The sequence below is a fragment of the Lacerta agilis genome, chromosome 15 (genome assembly GCF_009819535.1).
Source record: "Lacerta agilis isolate rLacAgi1 chromosome 15, rLacAgi1.pri, whole genome shotgun sequence".
Lineage (NCBI taxonomy): Eukaryota > Metazoa > Chordata > Lepidosauria > Squamata > Lacertidae > Lacerta > Lacerta agilis.
Window position 1 is genome coordinate 23492661 of NC_046326.1, and position 16126 is coordinate 23508786.

The following is a 16126-nucleotide window of genomic DNA, read 5'->3' on the forward strand; positions in this document are numbered from 1 at the left end:
CCCACAGTTTGGCCAAACTCATGCTAGTCGCTTCGAGAACACTGTCCAACCATCTCATCCTCTGTCGTCCCCTTCTCCTTGTGCCCTCCATCTCTCCCAACATCAGGGTCTTTTCCAGGGAGTCTTCTCTTCTCATGAGGTGACCAAAGTACTGGAGCCTCAACTTCAGGATCTGTCCTTTCAGTGAGCACTCAGGGCTGATTTCTTTAAGGATGGATAAGTTTGATCAATTCTTCGGCGATCAGTCTTCTTTATGGTCCAGCTCTCACTTCCATACATTACTACAAACCATAGCTTTAACTATACGGACCTTTGTCGGCAAGGTGATGTCTCTGCTTTTTAAGATGCTGTCTACCGGTAGGTTTGTCATTGCTTTCCTCCCAAGAAGCAGGCGTCTTATAATTTCGTGACTGCTGTCACCATCTGCAGTGATCATGGAGCCCAAGAAAGTGAAATCTCTCACTCCCTCCATTTCTTCCCCTTCTATTTGCCAGGAGGTGATGGGACCAGTGGCCATGATCTTAGTTTTTTTGATGTTGAGCTTCAGACCATATTTTGCGACTCCTTAGGGTAGTGATAAAACGGGAGATCAAATCCAAACTCTTCTTCTTCTTCAAACTCTTCTTAACAAACTACAGTTTCCAAGATTTCCCATGACTGTTAAAGTAGTATAATAGGACCTTCAATGTATGGTGCTTGGATGTGAGGGCAGGGAGTTAGGCCCTTCCAGAGACTTCAGCTTTCCTGCTCGTAAACCAGGAGGCAAAAAGAGATTGGGAGGGAGAATGAAGCACTAGAAAGATGGCAGAGAACAGTGAACATAATGCAGTGCCATCTGGGAGATAAAATTAGGGGAAGCAGACCTGGGCAGGGTGCAGACTCTGTTGATCCTCTTGCACCCTCTGCTTGCCATTCTGTTAGAAGGTGACCCCAACTCTTGAGACATGTTACCCAACCCTTCTTTAGGGGATGTGCCGTAACTCAGTGGTTAAAACATCTGCTTTCCATGCAGGAGACCCCAAATTCAATACCCAGCACCCCAAGGTAGGGAAGGGAAACCCCATTTGAAACCTGGGGGAACAGATACTAGTCAATACTGAGCTTGATGGACTGACATTTGATTCGGTATAAGGCAGCTTCCTGTGTTCCTATTTAAATCACTGCTTGATTCAGAATCATGAGAGCTGGAGTCTTGCTTTGTTTTTAAAGGAAGGGCTGCAGCTCAGTGGCAGAGAAGCTGCTTTCTGTGCAGAAGGTCCCAGGTTCAATCCCCAACATCTCCAGGTAGCAGTGGAAATGTTCTCCTGTCTGGAATCACTGCTGGTCAGTGTAGACAATACTGACCTAGATGGACCCAATGGTATGCCTTGGCATAAGGTGGCTCCTGTGTCCCTATTCTGAAGAGGTATATTGCATCATGATAGACCCAGTCTCAGATTCTGCTAACCAAGACCAAGACTGAATAATGTGACATGTCCGCACTTAGACACATTGATCCCCAGCGATATCAGGAGCTGACACTGAACCTTCCTGCCACCCGGCTTGTTTTCTGCCATTTATTTATCAGCTGGTAGAGATAACATCTTGCTGTGATGCATGGAGCTATCTCACTCAATACCACTGAGCCTCCCTCAGCCAGTTCTCCTCAGCACAGCCAACATATATTCCACAAGTCTTAAAGGTCTGCCTGCACAGCAAAACAAGGGAGTCAGAAATGGAGGACTGCTCCACTTCATGCTATGTGCTGTTACAAGGTGGAAACATTCAGAATAACTAGGCCATGGTGGAATAACCTGCGGCTCTTCAGCAGTGGCGTAGCATGGGTTGCCAACACCCAGAGCCACGCAGAGGGGCTGGGTGGGTGGGAGGGAAATGGATGGAGTATGCATGCACATTCACCTCCCTAATGGCATTCGCATCACCCAGGAGTTCACAGCCACAGAGATAAGAAAAGAATAGTTGTTCTTTTGTCTGGAGAGGTCACTTCCTGGTTCACATGGAGAAACTGTTTTCAACAGAGTCGGGTGATAGAAGCACACAACTGTATTGAGGCAGCACAGGGTGTTGAAATTTTGTGGCCCTTGCAATTTTGCGCCTGGGGCAACCGCCCCTGTGCCACTCATGCTACACCACTACTCTCCAGAAGTCACTGGACGACAACTTCCATCATCTCAAACCATTGGCCGTGCTGACTATTGATGGCAGGAGTTGAAGTCCAACAGCATCTGCAGGACCACAGGTTCACCATACATACCTGTTCTATGCATTGAGGGGTAATATAGTGTGAGATGGACAAGTAAGATATCTTGCCAACCAGGACAGAGAGGGCTAAGTGATTGCCATTAGGTGTTTGAAAAACTGAGCCTTATATTTTTGATGCTGAGACAAGAACCAAATCGAAAGTCGAAAGTGAACGGAAGCCTCTTTCCTGGTGGTCTTGCAGTCTCTCCCTCCTCCTCTAAAGGTGTATATGATAGTATGACTGCACCTGCAAGAAAAGGTTCACAGCTCTTTGTTTGCTATGTTGCCTTTCTATTTGCATGGAGTTGTTTTTTTTTTTTTTTTTTTTTACCACAGCTTGGTGTCCTCTGTTTTGGTGATTCATACACAGCCACCCCTTTGTACACCTCATTCTGTGGTATGGGTAGACCAACTCTGAGCTACTCTCCTGTAACACAGGAAGGAGGGTTCACCGGTCACCATAAATGCAATTTGAAAAATAAAGACCGTAACTTTCCTCCATAGAACTGAATGGCAGCTATTCACATACAAGAGGGAATGAGATGCTGTCCTCTTTCACCTGCTGGGAGGTGAGAATGAAGCCAGGCAGAAAAGTTATTACTGTATACTTTGGTTCAGCTCCCCTTTCAAGGCAAGCACCCCCGTTTCTTTCCCTGTACTAACGGCACAGTAATTAGTTTCGCAATTTTGCTGCTATACTTTATAATAGCCTCCATTAAAGTTATGGGATTTTGAGGCAGTAATGGCTTACCGAGTAATTAATGAGCATGAGGCTTTATTGGCGGTTCCCCCCTTCTCCCCCCCCCCCACACCTCCCTCAGTTTCCGCAAGACGCCTCTGCCAAACTATGAAATCAGATGAAACATCTCTCCTTCAAGTGATAATTCCTGGATCCATTCCCATCTCTCTGGTGGAAAACAGAACCTAGTCAGACCATTTGTCCATCTAGTTCAGCATTTGCTACACTGACTGGCAGGGCCTCTCCAGGGTTTCAGAAAAGGGTTTTTCTCCCAGTTCTACCTGGAGATGCCATTATGGATTGAATCTGGAACCTTCTGCATGCAAAGCAGATGTTCTACCACTGAGCAATGTCCCTTCCTTAAATGTGCACAAGTGACTCGTTCATGGTCAACTGAACATGCACAGGGTCCCCTGTTTGCTACAGTCATACCTGCCCTGGAAGAAATATCCAGGGCTCAGTGTGCAGGGAATGAACTTTAACATGCATCAGAACTGTGCAGTCCTTGATGGACTGCAAATGCTCCTTCTGTCCAGTGGAAGTATTTGCCAAGGTGAGACTTTTCTGGGCAGCCTACACATTCAGGGGAGGAAGGAAGGAAGGAAGGAAAGGGCATCACAATGAAAGAGAGTAAAAGAGGATGCCTATTTGTATAAAGTATGCATATGCTCATTTACATGTATAAGAACTAGGAATGGGGGGGGGCGGTTTCAATCTGCATTTAAAGGCAACTTACCTAATTCACACTTTCCCAAATTCTACATATACAGTGGTACCTCGGGTTAAGAACTTAACGGTAATTTGTTCTGGAGGTCCGTTCTTAACCTGAAACTGTTCTTAACCTGAGGTACCACTTTAGCTAATGGGGCCTCCCGCTGCTGCCGCGCGATTTCTGTTCTCATCCTGAAGCACAGTTCTTAACCCGAAGTACTATTTCTGGGTTAGCAGAGTCTGTAACCTGAAGTGTCTGTAACTTGAAGCATCTGTAACCCAAGGTACCACTGTACAACAACACAGTCAGCCTCCAAGCTTACACTTCTCCAGATTTTGCAAAGCGCTTTTCCAACCGCACAGTATGTACAAAAATGCAAATACTTGGGTAAAGTGTGTGTGTGTGTGCGCGCGCGCGCATATTATTATGAGCTTGGACCCAAACATAAGGCAAAGTGAGGTATTTTGTGTTTCACCTCAGGGGCCAAAATGTCCTCAGCCATCCTTGTTGTAGGAGGACAGTCTGGATGAAACCATAAGTACCCTTCCAAATCTGCAATCCTTTAGCTGTGAAGGTTGAATGTATAATGGGCAAGTTTGCCAAACCAGGTCCTTTGTCAAGGTAATGGCTTTGGCTGGCTAATTAAGTACCACCATTTAGCATTTCCAAAGAAATTGTTCTGTTGCTGTAGAGACAAATGGGAGGGGGGGCCTTTCCCAATAGATCTATACTTATAAATAATTACCATAATTGAAATAGAAACACAGTTCATCTCATCAAAGTGGGGAAGCCTCCACTCATTTTACCACCTGAGGTAAAATACAATAGGGTAGTCTTCCCGCTTTCCACACACAGAAGCCAACTGGTTTGGCACTTAAATCTTCCTTCAGTGCTGGTGATGGGGCAGTATCGTACCACAGTCATGGCTTCCCCCAAATAATCCTGGGAACTCTACTTTATTACTGTAAGTGCCCTGAGAGTCTCATCAGGAAACTCCTATTCCCCACACAGAGCTATTACTTCCCAGAGTTCCCTGGGAAGAAGGGTTGATTGTTAAGCTACTATGAGAACTGTAGGTCTCTGAGGGGAATAGGTGTCTCCTAAGCCGAAAGTTTAAAGCGGTATCATAGTGCGTAAAATGCATGGCACAGACAGGGCCTGGAACTCTTCAGCTCGCTCATTCTATGGAGCTGACAGGATAGGGAGGGCTGGCAGATGATAGCAGAGCCAATGTGCTAAGTTAGTTTCATTACTCTGAGCAGCACTTGGTTGGATACCACCCCTGTGTTCAACTATGCCATTCCGCTGGTAGAAACCAGTGCAAGGACAGAACAAAAGGGCTTTGGTCTCTCTTCTTTTTCTTTTTTCTTTTTTAAATGCTTTATTTATTTTGCAAATAAAAACCAATCAACAATAACAAACCAAATTCGTTACAAAGAGAAAATCTAACAAATAAAACTTGAAATAAAAAGAAATGGAATGGAAAGGAAAGGAAAAAAGAAAAGAAAAGAAAAGGGGAAAGGGGGGAGAAAAAAGAAGAAAGAGAAAAAGGGAAAAAATAATATATTTATATTATATATAAATTCATTTAAGGAGTACAAACCACACTTTACATATTCTACACATTAGGTTCTTAGAAAGAAGTTGCTTTCATATTTCCACTTTCCTCTCATTTTTTCTTTACAGTCACATTCTTTCTGTTCTCCTATACTGGTTTGCATCCCTTGTATGTTGTTTTGACTTCCCTCTAACTCTTTGTGGTTTCTACCTTCCTCTTACATTAAGCAATCTGTATTCCATTATTAATAAAGAAATTTCCCTTATATCTGTGTGTGTGCACCCACCCACCCAAATCCTCTCTGGAGGGTCGGGAGAACCCCCAGAGCAGCACACAAGAGGAGGGGAGGGGACACACTGATCTCCTTAGCACTACATTGAATTCCACACCTGGACATTTACTTCCTTGCTGTGCCACCCCCCTTCAATGTAGGGTGCTCCACCTTGACTCCTCTGTGCTCCCTGACAATGTAAACTATGCTCTAGCTTGCAATTGTAGCATGGCTTTGGATTAATTGGAAAAGGCCATTGCCCTGCCTGCCAAACTGTTTGCATTGCAGATGCTAAGTGGCAGTCTATCTCTTACACACACACACACAATCAAGATCCCTGGATCTGGCTGGTTTGTTTGTTTGTTTGTTTTTAATCGAGAGGAGCAGGCTGCATCATCCTCCTCCTTTCTGGAAAGCTGAAGTTGCCGATGATTGACCAGGGAGCAGTTAAACATTCTGGACCCAATTAAAGGGAATCGATACTGAAGGAGGCCAGGCAGAAACAGCAAGGCCTCCCTCCCTCCCCCTTGCATACAGCAGGGAGAGAATTTCCTCTCACTTTCTCTTTTGCCTGCAGGAAGCTGCATGGATTCTAGCATTTGCCCAGGCTAGGGTAAGAAGCATCAGCCTTGGAAAATGCACCCTCTAAGAAAAGCATCTCTGTGAGCTGGTTCACTCAGATCAGGTCAGCAGCCTCTGGGCCAGGGCAAGGAACAACCCAGGTGTCCGTACCTGGTCCTCATGGACTGTCCCAAAGCTATGCCCCGCTAAGCCACACCCCACACCCCAGGTCACACACCCCACTGGCTTTGTTCCACACACTGCTTGACTGCTATTGGCTGGCTGCAACATGTCAATGACTGGAAGGAGCACTTTCATGAATCTCCCCTCTAGATAACAGAATCTGATCAGGCTGGTTCAGGTGCATCCTCTAGTGGGGAGGCTGCAATGACAATAGTATTTAGACACCTGAAAGCACTTCTCTGTTGGTAATCCCATTAAAGTAGACCAGGATTGTTATCCCCAAAGTGCTGGTGGGGAGCAAGGGCTGAGATACTGCAGTTTACCTAAGGCCTCCTGAAAAAGTTCAGAACTGAGATGAGATTTGAACTCAGAACAAACACTTGAGATCCTCAAACATATCTGTGAATAAACTCCTTTGGGCTGGACAACAACAACAGTCCAGCAACTCAAGACTTGCACCTTCAAATGCAAACAGCAGCTAGAGCAGGAGGAGCTTTCATCAGGAAACTGAGCAGGGGGCACATTCCAGATCAGGGGCAAATTCTGGATTGGGGCCTCACAGCTTCCTATTGCTCGTCCTTTGAGAAGTGTGAATTGCATAACATTTGGCCCTGACATCCAGGAGTGCCTTTGCCAGTGGACAGCACTGAGGTAGATAAACCAATGACTCAATACAAGGCAGTTTCCTATATATTCCTGACTGCTTGGGGAGTTGTTTTGCATGCAGAAGCTCTCTGGTTTGATCCCGAGCATCTCCAAGTAGGGCTAGAAAAGGGTCCCACCTGGAACCCCGAACAGCTGCAGCCAGCCAATCTGATCTAGATAGACCATTGACCTGAGAAAGCAGAGACCAGTTTCCTATGACAGGTAACCAGAAAGTTACCTGGCAAATAAGGACCAAACAAGGCTTTGTTGGATTTGATGGGTTGTTTGTTGATGGTTACATGTGCTTGTGCAATGTCTGTCCCTTCTGTCCTGAATCAAAGTGGCTTGTACCCCAACATCTGGATGATCCAGCCACTGCTCCCAGGTGCCTTTCTCTGCCTGCAATGCAGCAGTGCAGTGCTTTGATACCTGCTTCTTTGGTCCCAGAGCTGCACATGAGCTTGGCTGCTCTTTCCTGTTTGCAAACTGGCAGCCCGGCACATTGCCATCTAAGTGATGTACGCCGCTTGCCAAGATAACCCCTCAATAAAACACAGCCTGCTTAAATCTTGCGCGTATTCATGTTCACATCGGAGTTAAGCTACTGTGGCAGTTTAATGCACTCTAGCCTTGGATGCTTCACGGTGGAGGAATGGAAGCAGTCAGGAGAGGAGAGAGAACAATTCTAGGGAAACCTTCCCCAACCTGGTGCCTTCCAGATTTTTTGGACTACAGCTCCCACCAGCCCCAGCACCATAGGGGGAAAGACCAGTGGTAGAATATTTGCTTTGCATTCAGTTTCCATGTCCAGGTTAGCACTGGGGAAAATTCCCTGCCTGGAACCCTGGAGAAACCCTGCCAATACTGAGCTAGATGGATCACTTCCTATAAGGCCATGCTGGATGAGACTGGAGTCCATTGGGCCATGATGCCAGTTGTGGTATAAAGCAGCTGGAAGACACCTCGTAGGTTACCCTTGATGTGGGATTTCTTGTGGGAGGCATGTCTGTCATGTAAAGGTGGACTCATGTTGATATTTCTCAATTTTTAAAAGATGTCATGGGATTTCCCTATGGGTCTCCAGAAGTTGCTGGGTGGCAGTGATGATTTACATTCCTTTGTTGCTTTGCACCTAAAAAGATGTCTTAGAATGCCTTAGAAATCCATAAAACACAAGGCACCTTGACAATCATTTAAAAACCGAATGCACAGAAAAACAGTGAAACAGTGTTCGTGAAAGTAATTGACTCCCATTATCACTGGCTCTTGACCAGACTGAGTCGCAAACAACATCTGGGGGACCTCAGCTTCCCCATCCCTGCCGTAGATACCCAGTGGCAAAGGAAAGGCTCTTTGCACATGCTCAGAGTTTACCCTCTTGTTAACTAACAGGTTCCAGGGCTGAGTCAAGACCCAGATGGATGCTGCTGCAACTCACGAGGCAGGCTTTAGCAAGCGAAACGTTGAACCCGCCCAACCCTCAAGCACTTCTTTCTGCCTCTTCCTTTCTGCTTTCCCTTGCAGGCCTCTGTCCAAATGGGACCCTGAAGTCCTCCTCGCTGGTGGCTCCCGCGATATTGCCCAGAGGAACGTCCCCCGCTTGCAGCGGCCTGTCCTTCCTCCTCCTCTTCCTCCTCCTCTGGCAGCAGCTGTCCCTGCAAACCTGCTTGTGCAATGGGTGGGTTGTGAGTACTGGTAAGACCGACGAGCCGTGCCACCTTCTGCCGCCCTCTCTCCTCTCTCTCTCTCTGCCGTTGTTCCTTCTTGTCCATTTATCTCTGTTCTCCATGTCCTCTGCTGTTCTGTCTCTGGGGTTCTCGCTGTCAGGTAATGAGGAGCTGTGGGTCCCTTCAGCCTTGGAGATGCCGAAGCGTCGAGACATCCTGGCTATCGTGCTGATAGTTCTTCCCTGGACACTGCTCATCACCGTGTGGCACCAAAGCACCATTGCTCCGCTGCTTGCCGTGCACAAGGGTGAGGAGAAAGCCACCGGCCTGGGCCAACTGCGCCCACCTCTTGCTTCCACCACTGCCCACCCAACACCCCCCATGGCTCATTCCCAGTTCTTCCATCGTCACCCTGCTCATTTTCATCCTCGGGCAGTTCACAGCCACACAGTGTTCTTCCAAGCTTCTTGCAGGGTGGAAACGGTTTTGGAGTTTATATGGGTTGTTTTTACTTAGACTGTGCACATGCTCTCATTTATTCTGCATCCAGTGCACCCCCACCGCCACCCTGCCAGGAGGCAGCAATGCTTCTGAATGCCAGTTGCTCAAAACTGCAGGAGGGGAAGGTCCCTCTCGGGCTCAAATCCTGCTTGCCATTTCCCCACTGAGAATAGGATGCTGGACTAGGTAGGCTCCCCTTGGCCTGATCCAGCAAAGGCTCTTTTTGTGTTCAGGAAGCAGTGTACACAAGACGTTAGCCTCCATCCACTAGGGCTCGATGACATATGCTTCCCACCTTGGTCAAGTCAAACAGGCAGTGGCTCTCTGGGCTCCTTTGCAGCCATGTTTCCTGATCCTTTTACCTGGGAGATGCCAAGGATTGAACCTGGTTCCTTCTGCAATCAAAGCCCGAACTCTCCCGCCGAGTTATATTTCCTTCCCCGTTTATCTCTCTTGGCTTGTGGCCACAGAGACGAGGTTTATCCTCCATGACTCTTGTCAAATCTTTCATTTTTAAAGCCCTCTAAAATCCTGGCCATTGCAGCATCCTGTGGCAGCAGCAGGGCTGGTTTTGCTGCAGGAGGAGAAGGGACAAGATGTCACCTCCCTCAGTCAGGTAGAGAAACCTCACCTTACTTTAGCACTGGTGATCCTGAAGTTCCCTCCACCACACCTAAGGGCTAGTTGAGATGGGTCAGGACAGGCTACAGGGCACACAGAGACATGTCCCCCACCCAAGAGAAACAGCTGGAGAACTCAGGAAGAGCAGACAGGATACAGTGTGACCTGTGACAGGTTAAGGATTAGCATTGCTGAACTTCCCATGACTGGTAAGGATAAGGAAGCTGCCTTTTGTCAAGTCGAACCATTGATCCATGCAGCTCAGTGTTGTCTCTACACTGGCCAGCAGGGACTCTCCAGAGTTTCATGCAAGGTGTTTTCCCTAGCCCTACCTGGAAATGCCAGGGATTGGCCCTGGTACCTTCTGTGTGCAATACACGTGAGCTAAGACCTCATCCCAACCAGACAGCTTCTAAGCAGAAGCCAGGGGGGAGAATGAGACCATCTTTATCGGACACCTAAATAAACCACAACATTGGTGCTCGGTGAACATCCTTGAGGAAGGTGTTCCTCTGAAAAGGCATCATCTTCAGGTACCACCCATCTAATTTCCAAAAGTGCAATGCATGGTATATACAGCTGCAGTAAATGATATCAGTGAAAGGGCAGGCTCATGTGGAAACAAGAAGTTGCTTTATGCCCAGCCTAAGCATTGGTCAGCTGACCTCAGCATTGTCTACACCGACTAGCAGGGAAACTCCAGCATTTCAAAGAAGAGTCTTTCCCAGCTGTACTTGGAGATGCTCAGGACTGAACCTGGAACCTTGTGGTTGCCACTGAGCTACTGCTTTTGACCTTTCCATAAAGTAGAATGCAATGACACAACCTTTGGTATATGCTTCATTCATGGAAGTGTATTTACTGCTAACTTTATATTTTTGTGTACAGTGGTACCTCTGGTTACGTACTTAAATCGTTCCGGAGGTCCGTTCTTAACCTGAAACTGTTCTTAACCTGAAGCACCACTTTAGCTAATGGGGCTTCCCGCTGCCGCTGTGCTGCCAGAGCACGATTTCTGTTCTTATCCTGAAGCAAAGTTCTTAACCTGAAGCATTATTTCTGGGTTAGTGGAGTACGTAACCTGAAACGTCTGTAACCACTGTACCACTGTATTTCCTTCCCCCCCCATTAAAAAATACTTTTTTAAAACCATCCTGGGAATATGGTTGGAGAGATATATAAAAATGCTGATAACAAATATAAATAAATAAATAAATAAATAAATAAATAAAAATTTATTATTTGTACCCCGCCCATCTGGCTGGATTTCCCCAGCCACTCTGGGCAGCTTCCAACAAAAATCAAATACATTAAAATATCACACATTAAAAGCTTCCCTAAAATTTAGTTAGTGCCATTTAGCATGGCCACAGTTACGGAGCTCATTTGTTTATTGTAGTTACAACACTTTTCTTCTAAGGAGTTCAGGGTGATGTATACAGTACATGGCTCTCCTCCTCCTCCTTTGATGATGGGAATTAAGAGTCAAACAACATCTGATGGACTACAAGTTCTCCTCTGTCCTAAACTGATCATCCACGAGGTCTAATAAGAATTGACAAAGAAAATCCTTACCAGGTTATCCAGAGTTTTAGTCCAATAAACTCTGGATTATGCTGGGCTTTTGATGCGAACCACAATGCAAACTCTAAAGGCTGGTGTCAATTACTTTGGATCTCTCTCAAATGCATTTTTTTGGGGGGAGGGGATCCAACTTCAGATATTTTGGACAGCAACTTCCATCAGCCCTAGGCAACAAGGCCAATGGCTGTGGATGGTGGGAATTGGAGGGCATCTCTGCCATAGAAAATGGGCAGGCTCGTGTGGATGCAAACAGTTCTTGGCATACAAACTCAGAAGCGAGATGCAGCGTTAAATGTGGGACTGCTCAGTCACAACCTTCGGGCGAATGCTGTTAAATGATGGTTGGGTGGCTTTAAAAAGAGGGTTAGACGAATCCATGGAAGAGGGGGCTGCTACTAGTCATAACAGCTATGAGCTACCTCCATAAGCAGAGGCAATTTGCCTCTGACTTCTGTCACTAGGAATCACGAGCAGGAAGAGTGCAGTTGCACCCGTGTCCTGTTTCTGGGCTTTCTACAGGCATCTGCTTGGTCACACTGAAAATAGGATGCTGGAGTTAGATGGACCATTGGTCTGAGCCAGCAGTGCTCTTCTAAACAAATTTCTTCACCTTTTGGATGAAGCTATGGACAAAGCATTTCACTACATTAGGATTAAAACGTGGTTGAGCTGCTGGTATGCTGACTGAAATGGCTCCATGAATCAGCTAGCCATTCCTGGAAAGAGCAAAAAACCTCTGACCTTTAACTGGTAAACAGACTGGTGGGGCAATAATATTTCAGTCCTTTATGAATAACCTTAAAGTATGGGGGAGTGGCCATGGAAGCTAATTTCTTGCAACCACAGGAGAGCATGTCCAATTGTACCTCAAGCAATTGCAAGCAGAACTTTTATTATCATTATTATTATTATTATTATTATTATTATTATGCATTAATGCGGCTGCAGTTGTATTCGTTCAGTGCCATTCGTTCACAAGGCTGCGGACAGATGGATTTCCACCCACAAGGAGCCTACACTCTAAAATATACCGTGCATTCTTATGCTTACCATCTTGCTAGGAAACATGAACTGCCACCATAATGTGTTGCCCAAGCATTGCTCTTTCAGGTGTCTTGCAGCTGGTTGTGCCTGGCAACAGCCCCTTCCAACTTCCACATCTGGATTAGGAACTCTGGCTCTGCATTGCTTGAATTGTCATGGTTTCCTCAAAAGGATCTTGAGAATTGTAGTTGGGTGACGATGCTGAGAATTCTTTTCCAGAGATGCCTAATGTCATGTACTGGCTGGATGCAGAAAAGTGGTGGGAGGCACCAGCGGGGAAATCCCTCATGGGAAACCCCGACTGAAGAAGGCTCAGAGCCAGGGAATTGGCGGTGGGATGATGAGTTGGTCAGAGGGAGAAGTGGTAGCAGACTGGGAGGGGGAGGAGAGAAGGTCCTCCAAGCTCCTACTGTAATTCTTTTAAAAGAAACACTCAAAAGACTTCTCTAGAAGTATCACGAGATCATCTGCTGTCATTAGCTCTCATGGGTGAAACATCAACAGGCTGTCATGTGCTGTTGGCCTCACAAAGTAATAATCAGCCAGTAGCCCTAAGGGTAGAGTCATTGTTTGGCCCAAATCTGGCTGGTTCCATTTGGCTTTCCCACAGCTCTCCTGGATGCATTAGTTGACTATTGTATTCTTCCAAATGCTACATGTTTTTTCTGCTGTGAAAATTAATGCCTAAACAAAATTCTAAACACTAGAATTTTGGTTCAGCATTTGCATTTTAATGCAGACCTACCTAAGTCACCCCTTCTGAAACATCACATCGGAGAAGCACACATTAAAATGCTGATGAATTATCACGAGGACTTAAAAATACTGATTTGGAAATGTGGCTAAATGAATTTAAGATTGGGAAAGCAAGAAACTAAGAGAAACCAAAATTGATAGATTTGGGTCTGCATTGCGTGTTATGTTTCTTCATTTTCTATTTTCTTTCTTTTTTTTAAAGTGAAAAATAGATGGCGATAACTATACAGTACCATCACTTTTCCAGAGTATAGGACTCTGTCCCAAGGAGCTTCCAATCTAAAAGCCAGCATAGTGGGTATGAGAAAGGAGTGAAAGGACACGCAGGAGAAGACATGGTTGTTGTTATGGTTGTGGATTGGAAAATCCAGATTGTCTTGGTGCAGAGCTGTGTAGATAAAATTGGAAGGGAGCCAATTGGAAGGGAGAGTTGGAAGGGAGCCAAAGCGTCATCTAGTCAACTTCCTGCAATGCAGATGTGTCTTCCTTGAGTTTGTCCCCTCTCCATCCTTTCCTGCTAGTGCTCAGTCTCTGTTCCCGACAATCCAAACTGGAAGAGTTTCTTGCTTCTAAGCAGCCTTCTCAGCTTTCTCCAGGGAGACTAACCAATTGTTCCTTCTCTCCCCTTCTCCTCCCCATGCTCTGCTGCAGAAGATGGTGGAGATGCTCGTCGCGACTTCGTCCAAGGATCAGACTCCAAGGAGTACTGCCTGTCCGACCGCGACATCGTGGAGGTAGTTAGGACAGAGTATGTCTACACCCGACCACCTCCCTGGTCGGACGCCTTGCCCACCATCCATGTCGTCACGCCCACCTACAGCCGGCCGGTCCAGAAGGCGGAGCTGACACGGTTGGCCAACACTTTTTTGCACGTGATGAACTTGCACTGGATCCTAGTGGAGGACTCTCAGCGGAGGACCCCTCTCGTTACCCGGCTCCTGAGGGACACTGGGTTGAACTACACCCACCTCAATGTGGAAACCCCACGCAACTACAAGCTGAGGGGGGATATGAGGGACCCCCGCATCCCCCGGGGGACAATGCAGAGGAACCTGGCCCTACGGTGGCTGAGAGAGACCTTTAACAGGAACAACAGCCAGCCGGGGATTGTTTACTTTGCGGATGATGATAACACCTACAGCCTGGAACTCTTTGAGGAGGTAAGCTGCCAAGGGGTGGTCTTGCCCTCTGGGTTAGGTTGCCACTCCAGACCTTCAAAAGAGACGCCTCCATTATTGAGCTTAGTAGGCATCTCCACCAATGTGGTACAGAACGAATGGAAGGTAAGTACTGAAGCACTCTGTGTATGTTCAGAGGCTTCAGCCAGTGCTGAATATGACAGGCCATGCTGTTGTGTGTCTGTACATGTGTCCTTTTTGATGCTGGTTTTCTTTTCTTTTTAATAGTTTTTTATTAAATTTTCTAGTGTATGTTTCAAGATATTCATTTAGACAACCTTAAGTCAATGACTTCCCTTCTTCTCTTTCAGTGTTCATCCATTCAGTAATCCATTGTTACACCATCAAAACTTATTTACACTGCTGAATTTATTTTAATGCTACCAGTGTTTTTTTTTAATGTACACAATTTTGAAAATTGTGTAGAAAAAAAATGGTGCTGGTTTTCACCTATCCTTTTTTTTAAAAAAAAAACTACTTTATTGAACATATTTCACAAATTTATATAACAATCTACTATATTACAGTTTGTATCCCATCCCATACTAGAAAAAAGAAAATTTTAAAATACAAAAAAATTAAAACATAAAAGGACCTAAAATAGACTTCCGATTGTTCTCGAAGAAACTAGATCATACTCGTTATATCTTACACAGTATCTTACCATTAGAAAGTTCTTCCTAATGTCCAGTTGGAATCTCCTACCTTGTAACGTCAATCCATTGTTTTGGGTCCTACCCTCTGGAGCAGAAGAAAGCAAGCTTGCTCCATCTTCTATGTGACAGCCCTTTAGATATTTGAAGAGTGCTATCATATCTCCTTTCAGTCTAATAATAATAATAATAATAATAATAATAATAATAATAATAATTTATTTGTACCCCGCCCATCTGGCTGAGTTTCCCCAGCCACTCTGGGCGGCTCCCAATCGAGTGTTAAAAACAATGCAGCATTAAATATTAAAAACTTCCCTAAACAGGGTTGCCTTCAGATGTCTTTTAAAAATAGGCTAGCTGCTTATTTCCTTGACCTCTGATGGAAGGGCATTCCACAGGGCGAGCCCCACTACCGAGAAGGCCTTCTGTCTGGTTCCCTGTAACCTCACTTCTCGCAATGAGGGAACCGCCAGAAGGCCCTCGGCGCTGGATCTCAGTGTCCGGGCAGAATGATGGGGGTGGAGACGCTCCTTCAGGTATACTGGACCGAGGCCGTTTAGGGCTTTAAAGGTCAGCACCAACCATAGCTGTCAACCTTTCCCTTTTTTGCAGGAAATTCCCTTATTATAGCAGTGGGGAACAGCAGGGAGGGTTGACAGCTATGGCACCAACATAGTGCTCGGAAACATACTGGGAACCAATGTAGATCTCTCAGGACCGGTGTTATGTGGTCCTGGCGGCCACTCCCAGTCATGAGACTGGGAAGAGTATCCTCTTCTCCAAGCTAAACACACCCAGCTCCCTCAACAACTCATCATACGGCTTGCTTTCCAGAACCTTTGTCATCTTTGTCATCAGTTTTACCCGCTATTTGTTTCTTACATTATTTGCAAACACTATTTCAGAGCTCAGTTTAATCCAAGTCTCCCATGTCCTAGTGAGTGGCAGCTGATGTCCACTGGGATTGGTGGGGTGGAAAGCATAGAGGTCAGTGACCGGCAAACCCCCACAAATTCCAGTTTTGCCCTTCTCCCTGTTGAGTTCTACAGTGGCAACACTGAGCCTGTATTCACGCAGCTGTTTATTTCATTTTCCTGAGGTTTCCCTAACTGTTATTTTCTGCACCATGGTTGAGCTTTCCACATGGCATAAAAGTCAGTTCTGGAAAACCTATGGAATATAGTGCATGTTTAGCACTCCTTTCTGTGT

General features: G+C 45.9%; 1 protein-coding gene across 3 annotated transcripts in view; it reads left to right on the forward strand.

Annotated features, from left to right (window-relative positions):
- Nucleotides 1-16126, forward strand: part of B3GAT1 (beta-1,3-glucuronyltransferase 1) — a 59543-nt gene that overhangs the window by 30067 nt on the left and 13350 nt on the right. The window contains exons 2-4 of one of the 3 annotated variants that reach the window (XM_033172314.1): nt 8435-8605; nt 8738-8884; nt 13735-14243. In XM_033172314.1, the coding sequence (XP_033028205.1) occupies nt 8773-8884; nt 13735-14243 (621 nt within the window). In that variant the 5' untranslated portion in view covers nt 8435-8605; nt 8738-8772. Of the gene's footprint in view, nt 1-8434; nt 8885-13734; nt 14244-16126 lie in introns of those variants that run through there. The other 2 variants (XM_033172313.1, XM_033172315.1) reach the window with 2 other exon arrangements.